This window comes from Macaca fascicularis, chromosome 6 (assembly GCF_037993035.2).
Source record: "Macaca fascicularis isolate 582-1 chromosome 6, T2T-MFA8v1.1".
NCBI classification, from domain to species: Eukaryota; Metazoa; Chordata; class Mammalia; order Primates; family Cercopithecidae; genus Macaca; species Macaca fascicularis.
In genome coordinates this window covers 118,714,329-118,732,894 of record NC_088380.1, presented here as the reverse complement: position 1 = coordinate 118,732,894, position 18,566 = coordinate 118,714,329, and the positions used below count along the sequence as shown (strand labels likewise).

Below are 18,566 nucleotides of genomic sequence, written 5' to 3'. Positions count from 1 at the left end.
CGTTTTACTCATTTTTTAATGATTAAATGAGGATTTTCCTCATCTGGAGGGTGAGGGTAACTCTTAGACAGAAACAATAGGGGTCGGACAGTGGGGGTGAACAGTGCCTCCCCTAGGAAGGAATTACCTTTGGTACCTGAAGAATGTCTCCTCCATGTCCCGACTTTGCCTTATCATAATGGCCTAAGCTAAAAAAGTTAACGTAATTTTAAGTTTTCCCAGAGAACTGGGAATGTATTGTGGTCAAAATACTAAATGAAGATAAAGTGAATTTTTAAAGGCATAACATTATAAGAATTTTTTGCAGGGTTCATTTCCCCTTTGTGAAAGAGTAAGCTGTTTGTCTCAGATGTAATAGTTATCATTCTGTGCAGCTGGCAGAAACCTGCCTTTCTGGTTTGTAATGTCATGTTAATCTGTGAAGGTGTTATTACTCATTTGAAATATTCTTTGTTCTGGTTGAAAGCCTCGCTGATGGTATTTTCAAATAAACTTGTCCTACTTGTGAGTCTTTCTCTAAGTTTATAATCCTTCGGTAGCTCTATTCTTTCTGGAATGTTGCTAGTATGTCAGTAATGAAAGTAATCTATCTCATTTGCTGAGAGTTAAGTGGAATACAATTCACAATCCAGAAATATGTCATAGGCATTTACTCTCATTTTAAAAGTAAATTAATATATTGTTACATTGAGATGAAGTTTTGCTGATTAGTTATAAAAAAATCAGGTGCTCCCTTTATTTTTATTTTCTTCTTAACTGTCTCATATCAAGTCTTCTTTATTTTTTTGATGATGGAAAATCAAATTTCTGTCAGATTTCTTTTATTGCATAAAATTTGCATGCAAGTTTTAGGTATAAAAAGGTAATATGGCTTCCTCAGTTTTTGGTGTTTTATCCATTTTAAAAATAAGACATTTATTCCTTATGCTACCTTTAGAATATATTGAGTCTATTGGAATTATATGTCACTGAAACAAATGTGTATTTTAAAATTAAAAGTAAACTGAATCTCTCTGTATCAGGTGATATAACAAAATACATGGATCTGGTCAGCTTTTTCTTTAATTTCATAAGTCTGATTGGTCAAGAAAAATGGAAATCTTCATAGGAAACAGGAAGAAAGGTTTAATTTATTAATTTATAGACCACCATGTTTTTGCCCCTTGGTATTAATTCAGTGAACTTTTAGGCAGCTCTTACTGAGAATGAGTTATTGGACTGCGTAGAAAGTAAGTGGTGTGTGATACTCAGCATGTGCTTTCCAAATGTCTAAACATAAGTAGGAAAGTTAACAGAAGGAATAAATGACCATCTTAAGAGTGCAAGAGTGTAAGTATCAGAGACAAAAATAAGAGACTTGGTAGGTTTGATGGAGGGAGAGGTCATAATGAGGTTGAGAGAATTTGGACAGGCTTTATGAAGAAGGTGGCATTTTAACTGGATCTTAAAGGATAAGAAGGATTTTGACTATGACATAGAGCAGGAAAGATATCCCGGGGAGACCTCCTGAAACCTGAAATGGGAAGCATTTCTTTCAGGTTTCCAGATATCCCTCGCTGATATTTCGGGTGTTACCCAGTTCATTCTCTCAAACATCTCATTAGTGGAGGTCCATTATTATCTAAGACAAAATTTTAATTTATTGATTGATTTCAGAAAGTCCTTGGGCATGTTATAGTTGTACTTTATTTTGTGTTATCTCGTGAATTCCCCATTTTGGCAGAGATTTCTTCTGGAAATGGTCCGAAGAAAACTGGAATGGGACTAAATATCATTTTTATATCTTTTTTTTTTTTTTGAGATGGAGTCTTGCTCTGTCTCCCAGGCTGGAGTGTAGTGTTGCGATCTCCGCTCACTGCAACCTCCGCCTCCCGGGTTCAAGCAGTTCTCCTGTCTCAGCCTCCCGAGTAACTGGGACCACAGGCTTCTGCCATCACGCTCGGCTAATTTTTTTTTTTTTTTTTTTTTTTTTTTTGAGACAGGGTTTCACATCGTTGGTGAGGCAGGTGTGGAACTCCTGACCTCAGGTGATCCACCCGCCTCGGCCTCCCAAAGTGCTGGGATTACAGGCATGAGCCACCACGCCTGACTGACTTTCATATCTTTTCCTTTGCAAAGTATTGAAAGAGGTAAGGTTAACAATCAAGGTTTCATTAAATTTCTAATGAAACTAGCCACCTGACTTAGAAATGAAGCCCCTTTTCAGCATGTTAAGGAATGGGGGTGCGTAACTTCCACATTGGTATATAATGGCCTGTAATAATAGTTTGGTCTACCTGTTCAAAAGGCTTAGGAATAATTCAGATTAAAAATACTTTTTTGGAGGGTTGGGAATTATGAATTGTTTATGTGTAAACATAGAATTAATAGTTCATCACCATGCTCCTCTATGCATTCCTTACCTAACACTTCTTGGTGCATGAACCAAATTGACAAACAAACTGCCTCCAAAGCAAAAAAAGGAAATGACTAATTTCTACCTGGTTGCCTTTTCTTTTCAATAATTTTTTATGCAAGTAATATGTGTGCCTGGTTGCTAGTCAAAGGCACAAAAGGAATTTTTTTTTCTTTTTGTTTGAGATGGAATCTCGCTCTGTCACCCAGGCTGCAGTGCAATGGCATGATCTCAGCTCACTGCAACCTCCTCCTCCCGGGTTCAAGTGATTCTCCTGCCTCAGCTTGCCGAGTAGCTGGGATTACAGGTGCGTGCCACTATGCCCAGCTAAGTTTTTTTTTATTTTTAGTAGAGACAGGGTTTCACCATGTTAGCCAGGATGGTCTCGATCTCCTGACCTCGTGATGCACCCGCCTCGGTCTCCCAGAGTGCTGGGAATTCATAGGCGTGAGCCACTGCGCCCGACCTGCAAAAGAACTTTTGATGATAACCAAATCTCTCCCTGTCTCACTTTCTCAAGAAAGTTTTCAGTCACTTTTTAGAAGTTTCTTAGTCACTTCATAGCCCGAGGGCTTCTCAGGGGTTCTAACAGGCTGGTCAAAGACTTCCCGTATCACATCACTTCGCATTATATTCTGGAATTCTGAAAGATATTCATCCTCCTTTCTTCTGGCATTTATTAGTGTACTTTTCCCATTTTCTAGAGAGTAAGCATTTGCTGGTATTAGGCAATTAATAAATAAATATTTCAATGAATGAAGTTATGTGTTTCATAATATCCTTTTTTCCTGTAAAAAATCCTAGAACTGGCCCCTTCCTGGACAAATATACTTTAATCATACTTTGGTTCTTATGTCAGTTCTCTGTCAGTTCTTAATTTCTTTATTCAAAGATGATTTCTTCTGGACTTGAAGACTTTATACCTGAACTGTAAAATACTGGCCCATAGGCAGTCTTTACAAAGTACCCATAAGAAGAATGAAATTATCCGTAAGTATAAGGGCAGGAGGCATAACAATGGAATACTGATTGGGCAAAGGGTTATTGGAAGAAGTCAGTTAGGGCAGAATGGACAGAAGTGTGAGCTGGTGATACATACCTCCACTCCAGTAGCTAATTTACCTCTGGCATCCATCCTCTCTAAGTCTTATCATATTACAGTATGACAGGTAAAAAGTTAAGAGGTTTTCATGGGTGTGTTTGCTTGAAGTAGTGACAGAAATACAGCATTTCTGAGACTCTCCTGGCCCTGCTCCAGGTGCCTGTGTAGACACACCTGCACTATACAGAAAGCTATAGAGGGAATCATGAGACGTCATATTTTTTTAAGGTCAGCACTGGATTTGTTGCATAACATTGGATGCTTTCTTTGTGTCCTCTCTGTAGAGGGTAACAAAAGATGCTAAAGGATAATATTTGCAAAGCATTTGTAGCACCAGATTCTATATAAATGCAGAATTGTCACAAAAGATTGGCATGTTCTGGTAGTTTTGGAATGATTGTTTTGGAAAATTTTCAGATTTGATGATTTCTTCCTCTGCATGAAATTTTAGAATTTCTATATACTTTCTAAACTCCTGAGCTGGTTTTCTGAGCTTGCTTTTGTGTATAATCTTTGTGATTAGAGTGTTAGATCCTTTTTATGCTTTATAAATCTGTTATCTTTATTTGAAAATCCTAACATTTCTACTGGACATAGAAGCACAAATATAGTTTGATTAAAGACAGACTTGATTTACGTATTTTTAAAATCTGTACCATTTCATTGTCATAAGTAATTTCAGGCATAATTGTTTCCTCTTTGTTCACGAATGACTTCTTGTTTACCTGTTTGGGATAGAAGAATTAGGTGGAGTTGTGTGACTCTACCTTCTCTAGTTATTCCATCTGTTTCTGTCTGTGCCTAGATGGGAGAAAGGATCCATAAGTGAGATTAGATCAAAATGGAAGACTATCTTCATATGCCAGCATTCCAGAAATATTTTGAATTAAGGGGAAAGGTGTGTGTGCACTTTCTACAGTAACCTGGAAAGTGAGAAAGTTTGATCCAAAATTTTAGATCAAAGAGACAGAGTCTCACTCTGTTGCCCAGGCTGGGGTGCAGCAGTGCGATCTGGTCTCAATGGACCAGAAATGATAAGAAAAATTCCTGAAAGGCTAATGGGAAACAATTGAAGGTGAAAACCACTGCCCAAAACATGAGCAAAAGAACTATGAAAGGTTGTAGTGATAGATTGAGTATTCCAAGCTTAGTGGTTGTGGATAGATGAGAATCATAGAAAGCTCTGGGTAACCATTAGTGTGATGTCTATAGAGCCTGTGAGATACTCAGTATCTTTCCAGTAAATTCTTTTCATAGTTACATTGGACAGAATTTACTTTAAGAATCCTTTCTTGATGTACCTACACCAGGGATGCACTTAAAAAAGGATAAGCTTTTTGTATTCATCATGATATTTTTAGTATACAGTTGGATCCAATTTTCTGTACTGTTACTCACAAGTTTTACTTGTGATACTGGCCTGCCTCTTGAGCCAAACATACATATTCAGAAAATGAAGGTGGTAGATTGCCTGAATGTTCCTATTTTGTACCTCAAGAATGCTGTAGCTGGGTGTGGTGGTGCATGCCTGTAGTCCCAGCTACTCAGGAGGCTGAGGCAGAAGGATTACTTGGAGGTTGCAGTGAGCCAAGATCACACCACTGCATTCCAGCCTGGGCGACAGAGTGAGACCCTGTCTCGGGAAAAAGATAGGAATGCTGGAAAATCTGGCTCAGGAATCAGTCATTTCTACTGCTTCTCACAGCTGATTCCATCTTTGGATGTCTTTGCTATTGGATACTCCCTTACTATTGGGAGCCACTCCGTGAATTAATCCTAAACTCTTGCTCAGAAGTCGAAGTCCTTGGCTGAAACCACAGATCATATGCCTGTGACCTGGCTGTCGGTTATTCTGGGAGCCTGATTCCTGCCTCTACCAAGACTCACATAGGGGAATTGTTTGCACATTGGCAGAGGGTTTGATATGTACCCAGAACAAAAAGGACTAAAGTGGGAATTTCTCTAAGAAGGTTTGGCATTAGAAACTCTTTTAATGTAACCCACAGCTGAAAGGACAAACATCATATACTCATCTTTTATTCCCAAAAAGAAGTTGATAAAACTATTAGTCATTGATTAAAGGCCAAAACAGAATAAGACCAAAAAAGCAGAATTGAAGGAACCATCTGTTTGATTAAGGATATGCGTTAGGGCCATACACCAGCTATTATACTTAGTGGTGAAAGTTTAGAAGCAATTCCATTACAGCCAGGAAGACGACAGGGTGCATGTTCTCAAAACTACTAGTTATTCTTTTATTGAGGTCCCAGCCAATGCAGTAAGAAAAGAAGAAATAAATGTGGAGGAGCATTTTGAAAAAGCATTTTGAAAAGTGATTATCTGAGAAGACTCCATAGACAAACTAACAAGAATTTAGCAAGATGGCTGGGAATAAGACCGATAGGGAAAATTAGTTGGCTTTCCAATGCATTAGCAATAGCCAGTCAGAAAGTAGAACAGCAATAAAACTAAAATACCTAAGAATCCGCCTGTGTTATTTTCTATTGCTGCATAACAGATTATCACAAGCATAGTGGTTTAAATGTACCGCCGTTTATTATTTCACAGTTCTGTAGGCCAGAAGTCCAGGATGTCATGGCTGACTTCCCTGCAGCGTCCTACCAGGCTGAAATCAAGGTGTTAGTAAGCTGTTGTCCTTATTTGAGGGCAATGGGGAAGAATCAACTTCCAAACCCTTGTCAGTTGTTGGCAGAATCCCGCTTTTGTGGTTGTAGGACTGAGGTTCCCATCTCTTTGCTGGCTGTTAGCTGGGGGTTCCCCTCAGGTCCTGAGGCTATTCCCATTCTTCTCAGCCCCTCCGTCTTTCAAGTGACAGGGACGTGTGGAACCCTTCTCATGGTTTGAATATAGTTGACTTTCCCCCTCCTTTTCCCTTCTGCTGGAGAAAGTGCTATGCTTTTTAGAGCCCATGTGATTAGGTCTACTTCAGTGATCTCCCTATCTTACTGTCAACTGTGCATAACTAGCATAACACTATCATAGGGGTGCTATTCTCATTGTGCAGTTTCCAGAAGTCAGGGCAGGACATCTTTGGGGGTGGGAGGGCATTTGGTAAATTTGCCTGCCACAAAGTCTAAATAGAATTTTGTAAAACCGACATAAAAAGTGTAAAATATCCTCGAAGGATATAAAAGACAACCATAGAGGTTTCGCTCTGTAAATATCATAGTATCTACACCTCCCCCTACCACATCATCTGGTCTGTCAGTTACATTTAAATGCAGTTAAACCCCCAGCACAATCATTTATTCAATTGGGTAGCTGGTTCTAAACGTTCTTGAGTGGAGAGAAATGTTTAAGAACTGGCAAAGATAGTTTTGAAAAAGAAAAATGGATATCAAACAAATTAAACTACATATATTAAAATCTTGGGGGTATTGGTTCTGGAATAACCCATGAGATAGAATACTGGGGATTCATTTAATAGATGATAAAGTTGTTTCAAATCAACAGGGAAATGATAGCTTTTTTGGGAAATGGTGGTGCAGTTGTCTATCCATTTGGAAGCAAAGTTAGACCCTTATCCCAAGAACAGCAATAATTTCCAGATGAAATGAAGAGCTAAGTATAAGTAAAATTCTACAAGTATTTAGAAGTACTTAGGAGAATTTGCTCATAAACTTTGGGTTATGGAATGCCTAACTCAAAGGCTAGGAAATGCAGTTGGCTAGTAAGCACATGAAAGAGTGCTTGCTTTTATTAACGTCAGGAAAATGTAAATTAAAACAATTCCTTTATTCCCCTCTTTTTTTGCTCAATCAGATTGGAAAAACATTTTTGCAATCCAAATGTTGGCAAGGGTGCAGGGAAAACATATACTCTCATCGAATGAATTGTAATGGTCTTTTTGGCAGTGCCTACTGTAATTATGAGTATACATATCCTTCAGATGAATAATTTCACTTCAAGATTTTTACCCCAGAGAAATACACAGGTACATGAGCACAGAGACATTTACAGACCACTATGGCATTGTGATTATTGCAGAAAATGTCCAATAACCTAAAGATTCATCATGGAAGGGCTTTTTGTTTATAAATTATTTAATGGATTTTGAAAAAGGAACCAGTTAAAGTTAGCCAAAGTAATTTAGAGGAAAACAGAATACCTATGGAATTTGTAACAAGAACTTTCTTCTCCTGGTGTGTACTTTTATAACCTCATGTTGCCCATTTTATAATAAATTTAATAAAAACATTTTCCTCATGCTAACAATCCATTTTCTAAAAGCAGTGCAGTATTAAGTGCTCACCATACATGGATAAACGCATCCTGGTAATTTTCTGAGGGCAGATGAAACTGAACAAAAGCCCTCCTTTATTACCATAATGGGAGACTTGTTGTGGGATTTCTTTTATTATCTTGTTATACCAGCCAGAGATGGGGCAAGAGAAAGGAAGAGGCTGTATCTATACCTATACTATAAAAATGGATTATTTTCTAAACTTATGTGGTGTGTGGAGTAGTGCTTGCTGATGAAGTGTTTCTTACATGTGTGAATATTTGATTTTTAGTACGTTAGATGATAAGAATCTTAATTTAAAGAATCTGTATATGTAGTAGGTGGGGAGAGAAGAGATTAGCTTTTTAGGTAGTTATCAGTATTTAAAAAGCAGCCAAAAGAAAAGTTTTGTGTCTGTGCTTATGTGAAAGAGATAAAGTGAAATATCTTCACAAGGGCTTTTGAGGACATTAGCTTTAGTAGCTTTAATCTATGGGTTTATTATTTGAGGAGTGAAGATAAAAGCTTTGACTATTGTTAATTTTATATATCTTCTGTATTCATTGTGAGAGTAATGCTATAGGTGAAAATTGCTTTTAAAAATGAAAGAATGGTGGAATTTTTAACCAAAGTGTTTTTTTGATGCATTTATTAGATGTTCTTCATATAAAAGATTATCTTTATTAAAAGAATTTTGTCCTGAAGATAATTTATAATCCGAGAAGCAAGAAACTTATATTAATTTAAAACCCACTATGATTTCAAAAGTATTTTCCAAAGCAGTTTCTATAATACACTTTGCTTTAAATCACATTTTTCTTCGTAATTGAGGCACAACTTACAGAGGGAACCATGGTCTAATACAATTGCTGCTATTGTGAATGAAACTAACAAAAGATGAGAACCATGATTGTGTCCTATTTAGGAGCAAAAAGGCAGCTGAAAAATATAAAACTGAATTATTTTTGCAGAAGTCAACGAAAGGTTCCATTGTCCTTGACCACGTATTCCATCACGTAAACCTTGTGGAGATAGATTATTTTGGGCTACGTTACTGTGACAGAAGCCATCAGACGGTGAGTACGGTGACTCTGTTAAATTTTTCTGGTTATAAATTTCACTCTATCTCTGGCTTTTCTTGATACGGTTTTAGGTGGTTAGGTTCTTTGTCACTGAAAAAGACTGAAAATCTCAAACATGTTTTCCCCTGATAATTTCTTTGCATTTTTTCCTCTTCTGCCAAAAGTCTATAGAGTTGCTGGATTCACAGCTTCTGTACATGTGTCGTCCTCTTTGCAGATGGCATATGTGGTTTCCAGATTTGCAACCTTATGAGAATGAATGCAGAGCATCAGTGCACATGGAGGACTGAATATGTCATTTAATATGTGTTAGAAGGCAAGTGGCTAGTCTCTTGAAGTGCCAGATATTAATTGCCTTTTAAGAAAGGGAATGGTTAGAGAAGAAATACAGTGTAAAAAAAAAAGTGACTACCTAAGTTTTATAAGTGAGATGAGCTGTTACAAAGTAAAATAAGTAGAGGTTTTTTTATTCATGAACCTGATGAAATAAGAGTAATAAAGACAACTTAGCTTTTAGTTCTTATGTCAGTTGTTCACAAAGGTTAATTCAGAAGGTCTTCCAGTCCGGAGTAGAGAGTTCCTAAGAAATTCATCACAATGGAAAAACTTTGGAGATGAAGATTTTGAAGGATGAAAGGATATTCATTAATGTGACTTTTGGTTTAGTCTGAGAAAGATCTTAGCTTCAGATAGGCACAGCTTCATTATGCAGAACGCTCACATGCTTATCTCAGAAATTTGACTTGCCTTTTATTTTTCATCCTATTCAACTGCTGTTGAGATAGAGATGTCCTCCTCTTCCTTCATTTGTTCTCCAATCCTCCACTGGGTCTTTTGTGGTACATTCAGTGAAGAACATGATTTTCTGAGTGGTGTTACCGCTATTCATGGTGATCACTTGTTACTTTCTTGAGCTAGTTCCTTAATCTCTTCTGTGTCATGGGAGGATTTAATAAGGTTGGAATGAAAAATTGAGTATGTTGGATAGCTTTCCATAGAAAGGAATAACTTTCTAAAGGCTAGTGGTCATTATGGCATGTTGCAAAAAAGGGGAACAGACATGTTTAGAAGTCCACTGAATTCTATCTTGTACAGACCATGAATAAATATAGCAGAACTCTAAATTTATACAGAAAGATTAAATTGAAGGCTAAAGAAGGTATCATGTGCTACATTCATATTTTTGAAATAACATTTTTTTCCTAGCAGAGAAAACTACAGTTTTCTGATCTTACCTACTATGTCAGACTTTCCCTGGAAAGATTGACTGTCTTGCTAAAGTTATATAGACCTTGTCTGTCTCTATCTTCCCCCTCACCCTTTTTTTAACTGTGCAAAGGAAAAATGTGAAAAGCTAGAGAATTTCAAAACAATGACCCCTACTGTAGCAGTTAGCATTGCTAGTTTATTGAAAGTTTTGTAGGGTTTAAATTAAGAACATTTTTTCCTCTTTTACTCCTAAGGTTTGGCATTTATGATGGTGTTTATAGTACAGGTTTTAGGAGAAATGACACATTTAGAAGGAGAAAGCTCTTAAGTCATATTGTTTTGATGTGATAAGAATATCAGGTGTGCAAAATGACATGAAAGAAGTATTCTTTGCCTCTTTTTGTTATATTCTAATAGTGAACTCAGCTAAAATAGAGGTGATTTGTAAACATTGCTTAGTCTTTGCATGTTCACATGTATTGTCTGATTACCTTTTAATTTTAGAAGGCTATGAGAATAAGGTAATGAAATTTTGTACTTCCTCTTGGCAACAGTTTCATCAAAAGTATATTAGAAGCAACCCTGCATATCTGACAGTTACTTAAAACAAATAAGGATTTAAACAAAAAAACCCTGTGTTAAAATAGTACAGGATATGGTTAAAAAAATCTTTGTCTTAAAAACCAAGTAATGGTTTTCTTGAACGTCGATTGAATTACTGTACATTCGGGACCTCACATGACAGAGAAGTTGTCTGCACTGGAGGACCAGGAGAACCTAGAACCCTGGAACTCATCGTTCATCATCATTACCAACGTCATAATCAGTGCACCAGAGACTGTAAACATTTTTGTTTGTTGAAATTGTATGTTTAGAACAGTTCTCTAAAGTATTATTATCTTTCTATTAGAGATGATGAAACGCAAACTAAGAAGGTTAAGCACCTTTCCTAAGGTCACATAATCAGCACGTATTAGGACCAGAATTCCACCCTAAGTCTGAGTGTCTCCAAGACCTTTCAACCACTATAATATCCTGACTTTCAAGACAATTGAAATTGCAGCAGCACAGTCTTCCCTTTAAAGAACTGGTGTATTTGAAATTAATCAGAGGCTGGAAGGAACTTGAGTCATCTTTTAGGCTTTCAGAAGTTATTATAAATGGATTGTGATCTGGTGGAATAGATAACTGCCTTTGGAGTCACAAGATAGGTTTGAGTCCTATGTCTGCTCCTAAAAAATGGTCAAATCACTTAATTTTTCCAAATCTTGATATGCTTATCTGTAAATTGACAATAAAATGCTTTTTCTCCTCAACTCTCAGGATTGATATAGGACTAAATCAGAACACATGATAGCTTTTTGTAGATGATAAGGTATTAAACATGTAAAAGGGCTTTCCTGTTGAAACTAGGATAGGAGCAAATATTGCTGGTGATACTAGTGGAATGAAGGAATAAGGAGAAAGTCTAGAAGAAAGAAAAGAAAAAATTAAATAAACTGTACATTCTTAAATGCCTTTAGAGATTTTTGAAGATGAGTTTTGTTGATGTTGAAAGCAGTAATAAATATAATAAATGTGATATCTCAATACTACTTCTGGTTTTAAGATTAGTTTTGAAAGGGAAAGTGCTTAGCCTGGGCATAGAGCCTATTTTCTGTTCCACTCTGGCTTGTGCCAAGTCTTCTTGATCCAGACTGGTGTGTGTGGGGATGTAGGTCTCTTATATTAGGGCCTTGGTCTGACTTACAGAAAATTCCCAGAAATTATAGTTATGTCTTACTTTAATGTTAGCACTTGAGGCTCCTTTACAGATTACTCCTTGAAAGGCAGAAGTTGTATATAATTAGAGCTTTTCTCAGAATATGGAAATCAGCGTGGCATTGAGAATTAGGCTGCTGGATCTGCTGCCCTTTTACTTAAGAAGTCAAAGGAGGGGGAACGTGTGGAGCACACAGATGAACACAGCATGCAGACATTGTCTTCTGCCAGTGAACTCTGTTTTTGCTTTGCTAAGACAATAAAAGCAATCAGAAACTTCCCGCTTTCTTGACCACCCCCCCCCCCCACAAACACCTAGTTGCTTCTTACACTTCCTATCCTGTTACCAGTGTCTGTGAGTTGGATCTTACCACCTCGCTTTTTCTGTTTGGTGTCTCTCTACCCTACCTACTCCTTCCTTCCAGTCAGTGTTTGGCGTGTTCAAGTCTCTCCCATTTAGAACCTCCCATTCCCCACCTCCCTTGTCCTCCTCTATCTGCTGCCATCTTTGGCTCCTTCTGCACCACACATAATCTTCAGAAAACTTTGTCTAAATTTCTTACATTCACTTCTGAAATCCCATTGTTTCCTAAACGTATCACCATGCAGCTTTGATCCCAGTCACATCACTGAAACTGGCCCTGCCTTGCCAGTTGCTAAATCTAAGAGACTCTATCAGTCCTTATCTTACTTGACCTTTCTTTTGCTTTGACACTAACAACTTGTTCATTCTTGAAATCTCTTTTTGTTCTTCTGGCACTATATTATTTTTGTTTCTCTCTTTTCATGTTTTCTCTAGTTATTCCTATTCGTCCTCTCTACGATCATGATTCCACTGCCTGTTCCATAAAATGTTGGTATTCACCAGGATTTTGTCCTTGATTCTCTTATGCTTTCTGTTCAGGCCCACACATTTAGTGCTACCTTTGCTAGTACTGTTTATCTCTGAGATAATTTCCTTAAGCATCTAAACTAAACTGTGTATGTATTAATATTTGTATTCTCTTCCCTGCCCCCAAGTACTCTGAGTATTGAACAAAAGTCCTCATCCATTGAGTTCTAGCAGGCAAGCTCAAGTGTGTCCTCTCTGCCATTAGTAGTGGCCCTCTTCCTTTCATCCTGATGCTATACTTTGTAACATGTGCAAGGTTTCACGTTCTGTGATTGTATGTTCTGGAAAGTCCCTATAATGATTGATAAAACGTGTGTAAGTGATAATGTGAGTCTTGTTGCAAAGAAAGGAAGATTGTAATGTTGGATCATTACAAAACGAAACTTACTATGTCAGATGTCTTCAAGCATCTGTTGGAGGAACAGAGGGGAAAGATCAAGAAGCAGAAAGTTCCTCTCAGGTAACCCTTTGACTTTATGAAGAACATCATAAGAAGCACAACATCCTGGGAGGGCTGACAACAACACATGAAGGGCATCTGGGAAACAATGATGGTGGGTGGCTTTTCAAGAGTCCAGGACCTGGAAGGGAATGCCAGAAGCATCTATAGAGGGCTCCACAGCACCGAAGCTCTCATTTTCCTGCTGACAAATGTGTGTTACTTTTCCTTGGTAATCTCATCTGTTCCATGGTTTAAATTATATCGAAAGACTGAGCCTCAAATTCCTATCTTCAACCCAGATGTTTCGGGAGGGACTACACTGTGTTAAAATTCAAAATCTGGATTCAGACTGTATGGGTTCAAACCACAGTCTACCTGGAGAGCTGTGTGTCACTGAGTGAGTCTCCCTAACTTTTCTATACCTCAGTTCCTCTGTTTATAAAGTGAGGCTAGTAATAGTACCAGCTTCATAGGGTGGTAGTGATGATTGAAGGAATCTATAAAAAGTACATAGACTAGTGCTTTAAAATGTATGGTCCACATAATGTTTTAGCTGCTATTCCCTACTTGGATACCTCTCATGTATCTCAAAGGTAACATATTCAAAACTGAAGTCATCTTCCCCTCCAAATCTGCTTTTTATAAGAAATGTTTCTGAGATTAGTGATTTTCAAGATTTTTTTTTTTTCTTTTAGAGATGAAGTCGCACTATGTTGCTTAGGCTGGTTGGTTTCAAACTCCTGAGCTCGAGTGATCCTCCTGCCTCAGCCTCCCAAAGTGCTAGGACTACAGGTGTGAGCCACCATACCAGGTCTACGATTCTTTTTAAAAAAACCATGTACTTGTGTATAATTTTAGATTGAGAATTAAAATTTTGTAAGTTTTAACAGATCCAGGTCTTTGGTTTATCTTAAATATTGACATTGTAAAAGCAAATTGTCATATTCCTTTTAAGTGTATCCTGTGAATTTATATTTCATAGCAATTTTGTACTCTTCATCTACCTTTACAAAAATATATGAACAAACTCTTTTGTAAAAATCAGAAACTTTTCTTTATTCCTTTTATGTCTTTAAACTTGTATTCCTATTCTACTTTCTCCCTAAAATGTTATTATATTTTTATTAATAAAATACATATATCCATAATATACATATAAATTGGTATTTTAAAAGTTTATTTCCTGAGATGTTAAGGATCTAATTGTTAGTGAACCCTAAGAGTAGTTGTTATTACCATGGTTGTCACTATATAATTAATTAAAACAGCAAAATACTATGCATTTTAATAATTATTAAACATATTTTCTGGGGAAAATGACAGATGGGGACAGGACTAGATTGCAGTTCCCACTTAGACAGATAGTGCAGTGTGTGGAGACTTGCACTGTGAAATTCTGCTCCAGAACTATTGCAGAAATATACCAAGAAAGCTGAGAGAATCCACAGACCCTTTGAAGGAAGCAGATTGCTCCTGCAGGACCCCAGAGACACTGCAAATACTGTGCTGGTATCCATGGCTGAGAGATATGAGGACGGTTCACATCACAGGACTCTGTGCAGATAACCCTTAGTATCAGCATGGAGTCTGGTAGCCCTGTTGCGTGGCTAGATCCAGAAGGGAAATAATAGTTACTGCATCTCAGCTCTCAGGAAGCCACATTCCTAGGAAAAGGGGGAGAGTGCTACATCAAGGGAACACCCATGGGACAAAAGAATCTGCACAGCAGCCTTGAGCTCCAGATCTTCCCTCTAACATAGTTTACCCAAAGGAGAAGGAACTAGAAAAACAATTCTGGTAATATGATAAAAGAAGGTTCTTCAACACCACCCAAAAAAGCATACTCTTTCCTCAGCAATGGATCCAAACCAAGAAAAAGTCCCTGATTTACCTGAAAAGGCATTTAGAAGGTTGATTATTAAGCCAATTAAGGAGGCACCAGAGAAAGGTGAAGTTCAATTTAAGGAAATCAAAAAAATGATACAAGAAATGAGGGGAGAAATATTCAGTGAAATAGATAGCATAAATAAAAAACAATCATAACTTCAGGAAATAAAGGACACACTTACAGAAATGCAAAATGTTCTTGAAATTCTCAGCAATAGACTCGAACAAGCAGACAAGGTTATCAAATTAACCCAATCTAACAAAGACTAAGAAAAAAAGAATTTAAAAACATGAACAAAGCCACCAAGAAATTTGCGATTACATAAGTGACCAAACCTAAGAATAATTGGCATTCCTGAGGAAGAAGAGGAATCAAAAAGTTTGGAAAACATATTTGGGGGAATAATCTAGTAAAACTTCCCCAGCGTTGCTAAAGACCTAAACATCCAAATAGAAGGCGCTCAAAGAATACCTGGGAAATTGCAAAAAGATCATTACCTAGGCACATTGTCATCAGGTTATCTAAAGCTAAGATGAAGGAAAGAATCTTAATAGCTGTGAGGCAAAAGCACCAGGTAACCTATAAAGGAAAACCTATCAGATTAACAGCAGATTTCTCAGCAGAAACCCTACAAGCTAGAAGGGATTAGGTCGCTATCTACAGCCTCCTTAAACAAAACAATTATCAGCCAAGAATTTTGTATCCAGCGAAACTAAGCTTCATAAATGAAGAAAAGGTAGTGTTTTTCAGACAAACAAATGCTGAGAGAATTTGCCACTCCCAAACCAGCACTATAAGAACTGCTAAAAGGAGCTCTAAATCTTGAAACAAATCCTGGAAACACATCAATAACAGAACCTCCTTAAAGCATAAGTCTCACAGGACCTATAAAACAAAAATACAATAAAAAAAACCACAAGGTATACAGGCAACAAATAGCACAATGAATGGAATAGTACCTCATACTCAATACTAATGCTGAATGTAAATGGCCTAAATGCTCCACTTAAAAGATACAGAATTGCAGAATGGATAAGAATTCACCAACCAGGTATCTGCTGACTTCAAGAGACTCACCTAACACATAAGGACTCACATATACTTAAGGTAAAGGGGTGGAAAAAGATATTCCATGCAAATAGACACCAAAAGCAAGCAGGCATATATCAGACAAAACAAACTTTAAGGTCAGTTAAAAAAGACAAAGTAGGACATTATGATAAAAGCCCTTGTCCAACAGGAAAATATCAGAATCCTAAATATATATGCACCTAACACTGGAGCTCCCAAATTTATAAAACAATTACTACTAGACCTAAGTAATGAGATAGAGAGCAACACAGCAATAGTGGGGAACTTTAGTACTGCACTGATAGCACTAGACAGATCATCAGGACAGAAAGTCAACAAAGAAACAATGGATTTAAACTATACTCTGGAACAAATGAACTTAACAGATATTTATATAACTTTCTTTAGTAGAGATGGGTTTCACCATGTTGACCAGGCTGGTCTCAAACTCCTGACCTCAGGTGATCCACCTGCCTTGGCCTCCGAGAGTGCTGGGATTACAGGTGTGAGCCACCACACCTGGCCATTTACAGAACATTCTACCCAACAATTTCAGAATATACATTCTTTTCATCAGCACGTGGAACTTTCTCCAAAACAGACCATATGATAGGCCACAAAACAAGTCTGAATAAATTTAAGAAAACTGAAATTATATCAAGTACTATCTCAGACCATAGTGGAAAAAATTCTTTAAACTGAACGATAATAGTGACACAACTATCAAAACTTCTGGGATACAGCAAAAGTGGTGCTCAGAGGAATGTTCATAGCCTTAAATGCCTATATCAAAAAGTCTGAAAGAGCACAACTAGACAATCTAAGATCACACCTCAAGGTACTAGAGAAACAAGAACAAACCCAACCCAACAGAATAAAGGAAATAACCAAGGTCAGAGCAGGACTAAATGAAATTGAAACAAAAAGAAATGCAAAAGATAAATGAAACAAACAGCTGCTTCTTTGAAAAGATAAATAAATTGATAGACCATTAGCAAGATTATCCAAGAAAAGAAGCGGGAAGATCCAAATAAGCTCAATTAGAAATGAAATGGGAGATATTTCAATGGACACCACCAAAATACAAAAGATCATTCAAGGCTACTATGAACACCTTTACTTGCATAAACTAGAAAACATAGAGGAGATGGATAAACTCCTGGAAAGAGACAATCCTCCTAGCTTAAATCAGGAAGAATTAGAAACCCTGAACAGACCATTAACAAGCAGTGAGATTGAAATGGTAGTAAAAAAATTACCAACAAGAAAATGTCCAGGACCAGACGAATTCACGGTTGAATTCTACCAACATTCAAAGAAGAATTAATACCAATCATATTGACATAATAATATCAATAATTATCCACAAGGTAGAGAAAAAGGAAATCCTCCTTAAATCATTCTATGAAGCCAGTATAACAAAGACAACTACAGAGCAATATCCCTGATGAACATACATGCAAAAATCCTTAACAAAATACTAGTTTACCGAATCCAACAGCATCTAAAAAAGATAATCCACCACGATCAAGTGTGTTGCATACTAGGAATGCAGGGATGGTTTAACATACACAAGTCAATAAATGTGAAACATCACATAAACACAGTTAAAAACAAAAATCACACGATCATCTCAGTAGATGCAGAAAGAGCATTTGACAAAATTCAGCATCTCTTCACGATTAAAACCCTCAGCAAAATTGGCATACAGGGGACATACCTCAGTGTAATAAAAGCCATCTGTGACAAACCCACAGCCAACATAATATGAACGGGGAAAAGTTGAAAGCCAATGGAAACACATTTCATGTTCATGGATGGGTAGAATCAATAATGTAAAGATGACCATACTGCCAAAAGCAATCTACAAATTCATTGCAATTTCCATCAAAATACCACCATCATTCTTCACAGAACTAGAAAAAACAATCCTAAAGTTCATATGGAACCAAAAAAGAGCCTGCATAGCCAAAGCGAGACTAAGCAAAAAGAACATAGCTGGAGGCATCACATTACCTGATTTCAAACTGTACTATAAGGCCATAGTCACCAAAACAGTATGATACTGGTATAAAAATTGGGACATAGACGAATGGAACAGAATAGAGAACCCAGAAATTAACCCAAATACTTACAGCCAACTGATCTTCGACAAATCAAACAAAAACAAAGTGGGGAAAGGACACCCTTTTCAACAAATGGTGCTGGGATAATTGGCAAGTCACATGATGGAGAATGAAACTGGATCCTTATCTCTTGCCTTATACAAAAATCAACTCAAGATGGATCAAGGACTTATATTTAAGTCCTAAATCATTAAGACTTGAAACTATAAAAATGCTAGAAGCTAACATTGGAAAAACCCTTCTAGACATTGACTTAGGCAAAGATTTCATGACCAAGAACCCAAAAGCAAATGCAACAAAAATGAAGATAAATAGATGAGACTTAATTAAACTAAAGAGCTTTTGCATGGCAAAA

At 37.1% G+C, this 18,566-nt stretch overlaps 1 protein-coding gene across 7 annotated transcripts in view; it reads left to right on the top strand.

The window, feature by feature from the left end:
* The window catches only part of EPB41L4A (erythrocyte membrane protein band 4.1 like 4A), a 255,842-nt gene that overhangs the window by 101,192 nt on the left and 136,084 nt on the right, over positions 1-18,566 (top strand). For all 7 annotated transcript variants that reach the window (XR_010587555.1, XR_012414006.1, XM_045394097.2 and 4 more), the window contains one exon: positions 8,712-8,816. Coding sequence is in view for 4 of the 7 variants with exons in the window: in XM_045394097.2 (XP_045250032.1) it covers positions 8,712-8,816 (105 nt within the window). In the remaining 3 variants the exon portion in view is untranslated. The remainder of the gene's footprint in view (positions 1-8,711; positions 8,817-18,566) is intronic.